At 45.0% G+C, this 11694-nt stretch overlaps 1 protein-coding gene across 1 annotated transcript in view; it reads right to left on the reverse strand.

Annotated features, from left to right (window-relative positions):
- FAM117B (family with sequence similarity 117 member B) overlaps positions 1 to 11694 on the reverse strand; it is a 58582-nt gene that overhangs the window by 17005 nt on the left and 29883 nt on the right. The window contains exons 4-6 of the mRNA XM_019523498.1: positions 9048 to 9188; positions 6253 to 6478; positions 2322 to 2442 (exon numbers count right to left, since the gene is read on the reverse strand). Coding sequence (XP_019379043.1) covers positions 2322 to 2442; positions 6253 to 6478; positions 9048 to 9188 — 488 coding nt within the window. The remainder of the gene's footprint in view (positions 1 to 2321; positions 2443 to 6252; positions 6479 to 9047; positions 9189 to 11694) is intronic.

Genomic DNA, 11694 nt, shown 5'->3' on the forward strand with positions numbered 1-11694 from the left:
GGAAAAGCGCAGGCTCAGGGGTGATCTGGTAGCCACCTATAAGTTTATCAGGGGTGCTAATCAGGATCCGGGGGAATGTCTGTTCACTAGAGCCCACCAAGGGATGACAAGATCGAACGGTCACGAACTCCACTGTGACCGATTCAGGCTGGACACAAGAAAGAAATTCTTCACTGTCCGAGTCCCCAAGGTCTGGGATAGACTGCTGCTGGAGGCGGTTCAAGCACCCACTTTGAACGCCTTCAAGACACATTTGGATGCTTATCTTGCTGGGATCCTATGATCCCTGCTGACTTCCTGCCCCTGGGGCAGGGGACTGGACTCGATGATCCTCCGGGGTCCCTTCCAGCCCAAATGTCTATGAAATCTATGAAATCACTCCACCACTCTTCTCAACTCTTCTCAATGCTACATCTGACCACCAACAAGCTTCCAGCTGCAGTGGAGCTAAATTACTGAATGGATGGTAAACAGCTGACTCCAAGACCACCCTGAACTCAATTATCGAGCTCCAGTATACTGATGATGCTGTAGTGTACATTTATTCAGAAGCAGACCTTCAGGCCATCATTGACAGCTTTACGAGTCCTACAAGAAAATGTGTTACAGGGTGCCATTACTACACCAGTCAAACATTGGCCTGCCTACCCGTCTAGGGCAGTCTGCCACATCTTGCCTGCCACAACTTGCTGTTTAATAAGTTTGCCGTAAATATGCGGGAGGCTGCCCTTTTAATGCCCTGATGCTTGGGGCATTATACATGGCTCCGACCAGCCCTACACTGTGGCCCATGTACGGCATTGCAAATTGGTAACAACCCTGGCCCGAGGCCAAGCTAAACTCTGCCTCTGCTGGGCATCTAGCATTCTACTCTCACACTCTGCCCCCTCTCACTTCACCTCATTCACACTGCCCGCTCTCAGTGGGCCACTCCCAACCCGCCACAGATCCGTGCAGCTCCTTCGAGTCCCCCTTGTGCCTTTCTCTACACGGCTCTTCAGGTTTTCCTACTTCCACTCTGGCTGGCCCACACGCAGCCCTTCAGACCCTGTGACCACCGGCCTTATACTTCACACTATGCTGAACTCAGCCACTAGCCCCTCTCTGGGCAACTTGCTCATGTCCTCACTTGTGGGGGCTGGTCCATGTGTAGCCCGTCGGGTTTCCCAAACGACTCTACTCTGTATGCTCCCTGGTGCAGCCCTTCAGGCCTGCCTGGGCAGACCCTATTCTACACCCCTCATGCACAGCCCTTCAGGTGTCACCATGCACCCTACTCTGTGCAGGCCTCTCTACACGCTCCTGACCCCTCACCAGGGCCCTTTTCTGCCCCCTCACTGAGGCCAACTCTATGCCCCCTCTCTGGGGCTCAAGGTCTTACACCCCATAGGCTCAGGTGTCTGCAGATGTGCCTGGCCCAATGTCTATCCCTGCTCTAAAATTACCCACTGGGTAGCAGGAGCTGGAGTTATAAAGCACCCCTACGCACCTTTCACTGGGGAGGCAACTGTCCTGGCATTTCTGAGGAACTACCCCACTATGGGAAGCCCCACCAGGCCATCCTTCCCCATCAAGGTATAGTTTTCAGTCATTGCCCTAGGACCAGGAGCCTCCTATCATCCCCATAGGTCCTGCCCTTACCTCCATGGATGTTCTGAATAGCTGCTCAGCTGGGTGGTGTTCTTCCGGCTGCTAGCAGCAGACTGCTGGCTCAGCCCTGAGGGCCCAAGTTAAAATAGAAGCTGCTCAGCCCCACTCCTCCAATCACACAGTCCTCCTGTGGTCATGTGGGAGTGACAGAAACGTGTCACAGACCAAATCAACACTCCAGAGCCACCCACCCTGCATGGAAACACGTCACAACTGCAACAGAGTCTGTTGATCCCAGATCAGCCTCATCAGTAATCTTTGGACCCAATAATAAAGCAATCATGGAAGACAATCATCCTCAACTGTGAGGGATTACTGATGAATCACGTAATTCTTATATAGCATGCATTCTGATGTTTTGTATTAACAGCTTTACATTAACCATTTATCTATATAATTTTCCAATTCTCATATAGCAAGTCAGAGTATACAATTTATACTTGGAACTTTTGTATTTTTTTCATTATAAACATCAAAAAAATCATTCTTTAGTGTATCCTTATGGCATGCAAAATCTCTCTGAGGAAAAGCTGAAAAGGACTAACTACTAATATTTTGTCAGTCAGGCACTTCATTATCCTTTGGAGTGTTTAATTAGCCACATTTTCCTGTATACTGATTTCAGATCAGCCTGTTTATTTTTATTTCTTATCAAATGAAGAGATACTTACAAGCTTTCCTCAAAGACTTTAACCTTCTCACATCCCTCAGGAGGTTCACGTTTGAACATATAGCTGTTGTTGGGTTTCGGTGAGGTAGCATATTTGGGTAGGGGAGAATTATTCCCATTCTCTGTTAAGTGGAGAATCCAGTTAAGACATTAAATTAATCCATATTTCAAAACACTCTTTGTCCTTCTGCCCCCAAAATCTAAATGCTTCATTATCAACATCAGGAAGCTAAATGAAGCGTTTTCCCCCTCCCTCCTTACACCTGCTCATCTTAAAACTAGCTGCCCCACCTCATCTCTCATAAAATCATTTTCCCTTCAAACAGTTTTGGAACCCAAGAGAATACCCCATTCCTGTGATTTCTCCTTTGCCTTTGACTACTTGTCCATGTGCATGTTCCATTGTGAGCAATCCCAAAGCAACACCCACTTCATGGGGAGATAGGTCTCAGAGCATTATGTTAATGAATACTAACCTAGAGTTATCTGGTTACAGATGGAACAGTACCAGAGATAAATCTTCTGTCTGCCTGTGATGGAGGGAGGAGATAAGAAGAAAATATCTTGCATCTCTTTGTTTGTTGAAGTAAGGCAGGGCTGTCCAAATGGCTAGTGCCCCAGTTACAAAGACTAAATAACAGTGGCTAATGCATTTGGAGTTTAAGCATGAAGTTGAAGGAGCTTAGGTTTACAAAATCCAAGATAGGATATTATCCTCCCTTTCTTTCTAGGGCCAAGAACTGCAGTACAATTGTCTCTGCTGTGTTAGAGAAATACTACTGAGACTAGCTGGGGCCTCCTGAGCCTAGCTGGCAGGAGACTTAACTCTCAAAGCAAAATCATCGTAAGAAAGGTCCTCCCCTAAAGGGAGATGGGCATAAGCACTATGTTGAACCCAATGGTGTAATAAGCTCTAACAGTATTTAAGACCCATTGGTCTATTGGGATGTGGGTCCATAACTGCTAGAAAAGGGGCAAAGGACTGTCAAATGGAAAAGAAGGAGTGATGGATCTGCAGGTAGAAGAATGCATCTTTCAACCATCCTGAAGATTCTGCTTATTTCCCAAGGGATGCAGAGTAAAGGGGGCTGCAGTAGAAGACTACTTCCTCTCGTGATTATGCTGGCACATCCTTGGGTCATCTGAAGTATGGTATGTGAAGGATGAAGCAGGATATGACTGCTGAAGCTACCTCTAGCTAAGGGCATGGATGGTATTTATGCTTTCTCTTTGAGGGTGTTCAAAAACTTTTTCTGGTTTAGGGCTGATAGGGAAGGCTGTCTACCTCCCCTACAAAAACCAGAGCTCAGAAGGCAAGAGGAGTATCTTGTGACCACAGATGTGACCACAGTCCAAGAAGATGTATACACAGCAGCCTGAATAGAAGTTCCGGTCACCAAGTATCCTTTCACAGGTAGGGCAGTGACTGCTGCCCCCATGTCTTGTAAAAGATTTGGGGTAAAGGATAGTAGACACCAGCAGGCCAACAGTGCTTGGTAGCTGGCAACTGAACTGCATGCTACCAGAACAATACTGCTTTCTCTTCAGGAATTCAGTCTCTTTGGCTCCTTGTCTTTTTGGGGTGTTATGGAACTCCTACATACCATTCATTGGTCACAGCAACCACCAGAAGGGAAGGTGTAGGCAAGTACAGAAAGATGGCACTCCTAGTAAGGACCAGATAATGTCCGTTAATCTTTCCACATGTGCTGGCAGGGAAGGCATCTGCCAAAAAAAGATCTTGCCTCAGCAATAAGAAGAACTACCTTAGCTGGGTACATGCAGATAATTACAGGATACCTTATCTTAGTGTCAAGATCTGTCCCTGGAATCACCCCTACCAAGTGGGAAACCTTGGGTAAGATAGGGACATGGGAAAAAGGCAGGAAAAAGGCACATGAGACCACAAAGCTGGAAGTCAGGGGACATAAGGAGGCAGCTCAGAGGTCCAGTGCTTCTCCTCAGGTGTTTCATGGCCTTGGAAGAGAGACGTAAATGTACTTGGAAGCTCTCTCTGCTCTTGTAACCACAACATCCTGAGTTAGTCAAAGAAAAATGGAGAGTTGAAAACACCTCAACTGATGGTGTTGAAAGGCCCTCAACTGATTAGAATCAGAAAATGCAGGCCTGAAGGATCTACAGTTGATATCATCCTTGCAGAAATTCAAGTTCTGGGTGGATTTTTATGTCATTCACAGTCATGAAACAGGGGCACTTGCAGAGATACTGAGATGGGTGGACAGAACAAAGCAGGAATGTACTAAGAGGCACAATTTCCTTATGGAGCAGCCAGCACTGATGCCACTGTGGAATTTGATGTTGAAGTGTCAGACATATGACACACAGCTGAAAAAGAAACTGTAGAGCATAGCATCTCAGATGCTTATCCTTGTGCTTCTTAAGTATGAAAAAGGTTGACTCCAGAACAAGCGCATGGTCTTGGATGCTGCCAAGTTTTGTTGGGATCCATGTAAGACTGCAAAATCTGAGATAGATGACAGACTTTAAACTCTCGAGATGGGTAACTCTCGCTTCAATCATTCCTGCATCTACACTCACTTGAAGACTTCTCTGCCACCAATGATAAGAGAAGAAACTCATACTTATGGAAGGTCTATACCCACCTGAGTTCTGCACTCCAGGACCAGCGGCTAACCCCAAAGGTAAACCTGGAGCTTGGCCTCATCCATCTTCCCTGACTAGGGAAGTGAACAACTTACAAATAGCACACTCCATGGGGATATGAATCTCCCTTATGCAAAAAATGGTATTTAGCTTCCCCATCCATGGGGAAAATTAAAGGAGTGACACAGCTTAAAAAACAGGATATGGAGGAAACTGTTTTGGCAGTCAAAGAGGAGGCCAGGAAGAAGTAAGAGGGAAACGGAGTTTCACTTGGCTGAAGAAGCCTCAGATTTCTTCACTAACGATGAGAGGCACTTAGCCCTGTTTCTCTGAAGTCAGGCAGAAAGTAGGGCAGTGTCATCTTAGGCACTTATACATGAACGCAGAGGCTGGTCTGATACACTGGAATTCAGCGCACAGAAGTAGACTCAACTAAGTCTGCTGGAGCATGGCAATTACAGTGCTCCAGCAGCTTTTTGTATCTTGTGTATCAGCACCCCCGCACTTTAAAAATGGCGGTGGTGGTACTTGAATTAAAGCTCGAACGAGCTTTAGTTCAAGCACCCCCACTGCCATTTTTTAAGTGCAGAAATGTTGATACATGAGACGCAGTGGCGCTTTAGAGCGGTTCTCGAAGCCACTAATTAAAGCACTGCCTTTCCCACCCCCAGACCATGTGTAAAAGCGCCATTAGAAATTAATTGGTTCAGAGAGGCATGAGCTTTTGTAGGCAAAAACCTACTTCATCCACCAAAAGGTACCACCATACCCTACCTTTTGCTTAATAAAACAGAGATGGAGCAGGAGGAGGAAAGAATGTACTTCAGTACAAAACCAAAAGAAAAGAAAATGGGTTCTAAGAGGAGCTGCTGATCAAACAGATCTCAGTCATGTTCCAGAAACTCCACCTAAAGCAGGGGTGTTAAAGATACGGCCCACAGTGATGATATGCACCTCAGTCTGCAGAGGTAGAGCCCATCTCAAAAACGGAAGCTTAGCATGCATTGTTCTTGAATTCTCTAGAAACTAAGTAATGCTGCAAGCTCTATCAGAATTTTTCCTACTGCAGACAATGGTATCTGTACGTACATACACACACAGAGCACATCTGAACATACTTAAGGACCTGGAAAATAGAAAGATCTCCCTCTTTCCTTCCAGTCACTATACTGAGGGAGGTAATGTATACTACACACAGTCCATCCTGAAGAATATCCATCCTGAACACAGTGCACTGCAAGGAAGTCCTGAATACTATATGCTTCATATTTAAAATACTGTAAAAGCAGAACCCTTTTATGCCACACCTTTATCTCTGGAGTCAGCAAGAAGGTCATCTGCAGAACATGGGCTCTCTTCACTACCTTCATTCGAGATGGTGAGGAACGAGGTGGGGGACACAGACTGTGAGCGGCTGCTGTTGTTACTGCTCCTATCTGCACCACCAGGTGTCTGGGTATCAATGCTGCGAGTACTACTGCTGCGCTGGACCACTGGAGGTGGAGCACGATGCCCATCTGGAATATCTTGTGGCTGTTATAAACAGAACATATTCATCAGGCCTCTATTTTATATCTTAAGCAGTTTCTTAAATTTTGTCCAGCAGAGTATAAACCTGAAGAAAATTAGGTACATGTCAGACTCCACCAAAATACTTCAGGAGAGTAGACAATTCCTAAAAGCATAACCTACTAAATATGAACAGGTCCTTTCTTGTTGCTGTTAAATCAGACTTGCTGAAAACAAATTCATGTAAGAAATTTCTAGAGTTTTGAAGGAAGAGGTGTGGGGGGACCACAGAGGTACATTTAAAGCAATTCTCCAACATAAAAGGTAGAAAATGTTTCTTCTTTATTGATTTACTGTACTAATTGTCAAGTTTATCAATAATTAACAGTCTTCTACAACTGCAGAAGTTGCCAACATCCTTTTAAATCTTTTACCTTCCCCCTTCATGCTTCAGGAAAATCTTTAGAGGTGCACCGATTTATACTGGTTGCATATTGTATCAGCACCAATAAAAGGAAAATTAACCTAATCAGTTATTGGCTTTTTTTGGCCAGTGTAGCCAATAATGTTCACTGATAAATATAATAAAACTCTGGTGTGCATAGGCTAATGTTATTCCAAGAGAAGTGGTGCTGGCTCCTACCCTGGGGGTCTTTAAGAGGAGGCTGGACGAACAACTCACTGGGGTCATTTGACCCCCAGTACTCTTTTCTGCCATGGCAGGGGGTCGGACTTGATGATCTGCTCAGGTCCCTTCTGACCCTACCAACTATGAAACTATAATGTGTTGCCAATAGATCCAGGAAGGTGCTCCTCCCTCTCTATTTGGCATTCATAAGACCACAGCTGGAGTACTGTGTCCAGTTCTAGGCACACTTCAAGAAGCATGTGGATAGGCTTGAGAGGGTACAAAGAAGGGCCACCCATATGATTAGAGGCATGGAGGATAGGCCCTATGAAGAAAGACCCCAGAGACTGGGCCTGTTCAGTCTGAGTAAGAGAAGGGCGAGAGGTGACTTGATAGCTGCCTACAAGTACATCGGGGTGAGCATCAGAATCTGGAGGAGCAACTCTTCAGGAAGGCACCTCAAGGGAGGACAAGGACCAATGGACATAATCTAATAGAAGGTAAATTCAAGCTGGATGTAAGAAAAATATTCTTCGCTGAAAGGGTCACCAAAATCCGGAACACACTGCCAGCTGAGGTGGTGCAGTCACCATCCTTGGAGGTATTCAAGATAAGACTGGACAAATACCTTGTTGAGCTCATCTGAGCCCAATAACTTCCTGCCCATGGCAGGAGACTGGACTTGATGATCTTACAGGTCCCTTCTGGTTCTATGATTCTATAATATGCCTTCTGGCGAGAACCCATGGATGCTGTGTGCATGTGTGCAGCTGCATGCATGCATGTGGCCAGAACTCAGCTGGGCAGTGTGGAGAGCAGCGCCCTGCAGGTAAGCCTGTGGAGGGAAAGGGGTACTGCTGGGGGACAGATTGAGGCCTGAGGGAGGAAGGGAGGGGAGGGGGGCAGGGGGTGCTCCTCCCTCCCTTGGGCTTTGATTTGTACCCCTCACAACCACACCCCTTCTCTCCCCCATGCCCCAGGGTGGTAAATGGGACCCAGGGCCAGGGTGGGGAGTGAGATGGAGCTGCGGGTGGCTTGTCCTGGGGGTGTGGGGGAAGGGCTCCCCACTGCCTAGCACACCCCTAAGGGAAGGCACCAGGGGGAGCATGCGACTTCTAAGATTTGTGCACAGAGTGGATGCGGGCTGCTGGCTGTGGGCTCAGGGCTCTCCACTTTGCTGCCTTTCCCCCCAGGAACCCCATGACAGCCACGTGCCTCCTGCCTGCCTGGCAACAGTGGGGATGGCGAGTTGTGCCCCACACTGCCAGGTGGCCAAAGGGTGTACAGCTGGTATGGGGCTCCTGGGACAAAGACAGAAGAGCAGAGAGCCCCAAATCCGCAGTGGGCAGCCTGCATGCGCCCTCACCATGCTCTGCTCCAGTTAAAAGTGTCCCCACACTTAAAAATGGAGGCAGTGGCACTTGATCCTCTGGATGAGCTGCCTGTGGCTTCATCCCACTCCCCACCCTGGCCTCAGAGGTCCCATTCACTACCCTGGCTGGGCAGCGCTCCCTGCCCCAACTCCCTCCCCAGCTGTGGGGACCTTGATCTATGCCCCCAAAACCCCTTCCCCTCCACAGACTTACCTGCATGGAGCTGCTCTCCACGCTGCCTGGCTGCATTCCTGTAAATTGTTTATCGGTATTGAACGCTATGGCTGCTTAATAATTGGCTATCGGTATTGGCCAAGAAAATCTTTATTGGTGCATCCCTAAAAATCTTTTGTACTGCTTCAGTTGTGGAAGACTGAAGCAGAACCAAAATTTCTTTAAAAAACAAACAAACCCAAAACAACGCCCCCCCCCCCCCCAAAAAAAAAAAACAAAAAAAACTTTTTTTTTGGGTTTCTGGTTTCCCCAAATTTTTTTAAAAAAAAAACAAACCCAAAACACCCCCCCCCCCCCCCCAAAAAAAAATCATCAACCAACCTTATTTTGAAGAACATTGGGGACAACTGATACTCACAATAAGCTGTTCTTCTTTGTCGGTCTCCTTAATTATTATCTCAATCTCCTGGTTTAGGCCCTCTATGCTGTTTCGGAATCGGGAGCCTGCTGATTTGGTGATGGGTATCACAGGGACAAGTGCACTCTTTGGGATGGGAGCCTGGAAAACCACAGAGGAAGTGAGAAAACATTGTAGATTTATAGCACCATCTTGTAAAATGCTTAAAACTATAGCTGATACTATAGTTAAAAGGATAAAAATTTCTGCTGGGAAAAACAAAAACAAGAAAATGTTTAACCTGCCAGAGGTCATTTGTTAATAATAATTATCATCAACTTAAAATAGCTGCATTAAGGCAAACATCTTTTTATATGAAAACCCAGACATTCCAAAATGATTTCATGGTTTATTTGTAATACGCAAAAAAACTAAAGAAACATTTTTTTTGAGGCAGTCTAGCTTCAAAAGTCATTACTTGAATCCTATATCCAATCTACCTCTAGGTTCCATGTTGTTTTGCAAAATGGGAAGGCTAAATACAAACATTCAAGATTAACCTCACAGGATCTCTACCTCTTTCATTAGAGGAAACCTATTTTGGACTTAGCTACTTTGTTTCTTAAGTGTTTATACAGCATTAAAAGCCCGTATTGTACAAAACTGATAGGAACAGTGTTTGGTCCTAATTGGAATAGCCTCTGACTACTGTGCTCACCTATTCATTTAGGCTTTTTCTGCATGAAAGCTACATAACTACGGATATAAGCATCCTCCTCAACTAAAAACTTTCCCTGAATGCAAGAACAAGGAGAGACCCCCAAAACAGAGCTTGGTGTTCAGGGAATAAGGGTCTGCTGCGTCAGCTTCTTTTTTGCTTTCTTGTCCCCTAAAACAGAGATCCATTCAGATCCATTATGAAAAGTGTGCAGGATCTCTCTCATCATCTCCAAATAAACAAAATTCAGTTCAGGCTGGGCGTAAGAAAGAACTTCTTCATGGTCCTAGCCCCCAAGGTTTGGAATAGACTGCCACTGGAGGTGGTTCAAGCACCTACTTTGAACACCTTCAAGGCACATTTGGATGCTTATCTTGCTGGGATCCTATGATCCCTGCTGACTTCCTGCCCCTGGGGCAGGGGGCTGGACTTGATGATCCTCCGGGGTCCCTTCCAGCCCAAATGTCTATGAAATCTATGAAGGAAACCAAAATCCATTTTAAATCACAAAAATGTGTGTCAAATATGTTCCCAAAACATTCAGACTGAGTTATATAAAAATTCCAATTCCAACTACACTGCATCTACGCTACGAAAACATAAAATGCCCATTTAAAGTCTCTTTTCAGACCTCAAAAATTCACATTTTTGGAAGGTTAATGCCCGATTATCTAGCTTTTTCAATTCATTCATGAAGTAATAGCAGAAGAACCCTCCTAATAACAATATATGCAGTTTTGGTTTTCCCTAACAAAAGGCATTGTAGGTTGAGCAAGTGACAGCAAATGTACATTCAAAAGTAATCAGTGTGAATTAAATCTTACAGAAGATTCACTTCTGGTAGCTTGACTTTTCAACAAACATATTACTATTTCATCATTGCAATATAAAATTGCAAATTACTGAAAATATAGGGAGATATTTGGCATCTCATAAAAGGCTTACTCTGTACAAATTCAGGACAATTCATGGAAATTTTAGAGACCTGCTAGAAAGTTTTCATAAAAGCAGTTCATTTTACAACAAAGATTTCTGGCAGAATGGGAGGGCACCTGATTAAGAGATGAAGGGTAGGCCCCAGCCTAGAGTTTTCTGTGAAGCAAGTTTTAATTTGAACAACAGAAGACAAAGGAAATGGCAAGAAAAACACAATTAAGACACCATGAATTCAAATGAGAACAGATATATAGGCCGAGACAAGAAAAGAATTGATATACATACTATCTTAAAATTCATACTTGGGTGGTTACTGAGGTTAATTAAGAGACTTGTTTGTTTTTTAGAAATCATTTTCAAAACACGCAATCTGCGCTCCCACCCCCACCAAGTGCCAAGAAAGTTATGTTATGTTAATTCTGGTGAAATGTATGCAATTCTAATCAGAACAAGTCATACCACCATCTTTTAAAGCAGCCAGACATTTTCCATTACAAGACCTTGTTTTCAGTTGTTTATAAATTTTGGCAAACTTTAATAGTTTGACTGAAAACGTTTTCCATACTGGTTAGTCAGTTCATCCCCATGGCCTTTAATGTTCCTAGTTTTAGTAAGGCAGAAGTCAAACCATGCACATAAGTATTACGTAGTATGGCTAGTAGGCCTGTGCCTTGGGTGCCAACTTCCCGCTACTAAAGTAGATTTCTGAAAATGCTTTTCCCTAAAACTCTGCCTACCATAAAGAAAAACGCTTTCAGGTGTTGAAATAACATCAGTGTGGGGACGACTGCTTGAAACAGTAGACTCTTTAGGAGGAAAGCTGGAAAGGTCATAGAATCATAGAAGTAGGGTTGGAAGAGACCTTGTAGATCTTCAAGTCTGACCCCCACCCCTGTGCAGGAGAAAAGACTGGACTCAAATGAGTCCAGCCAGGTAGTCATCAAGCCTCTTCTTAAAGATCCCCAGGGTAGGAGCCAGCACCACTTCCCTAGGAAGTTGGTTCCAGCTCCTAGC

The sequence above is a fragment of the Gavialis gangeticus genome, unplaced genomic scaffold (assembly GCF_001723915.1).
Source record: "Gavialis gangeticus isolate Ggan-Ray unplaced genomic scaffold, GavGan_comp1, whole genome shotgun sequence".
NCBI classification, from domain to species: Eukaryota; Metazoa; Chordata; order Crocodylia; family Gavialidae; genus Gavialis; species Gavialis gangeticus.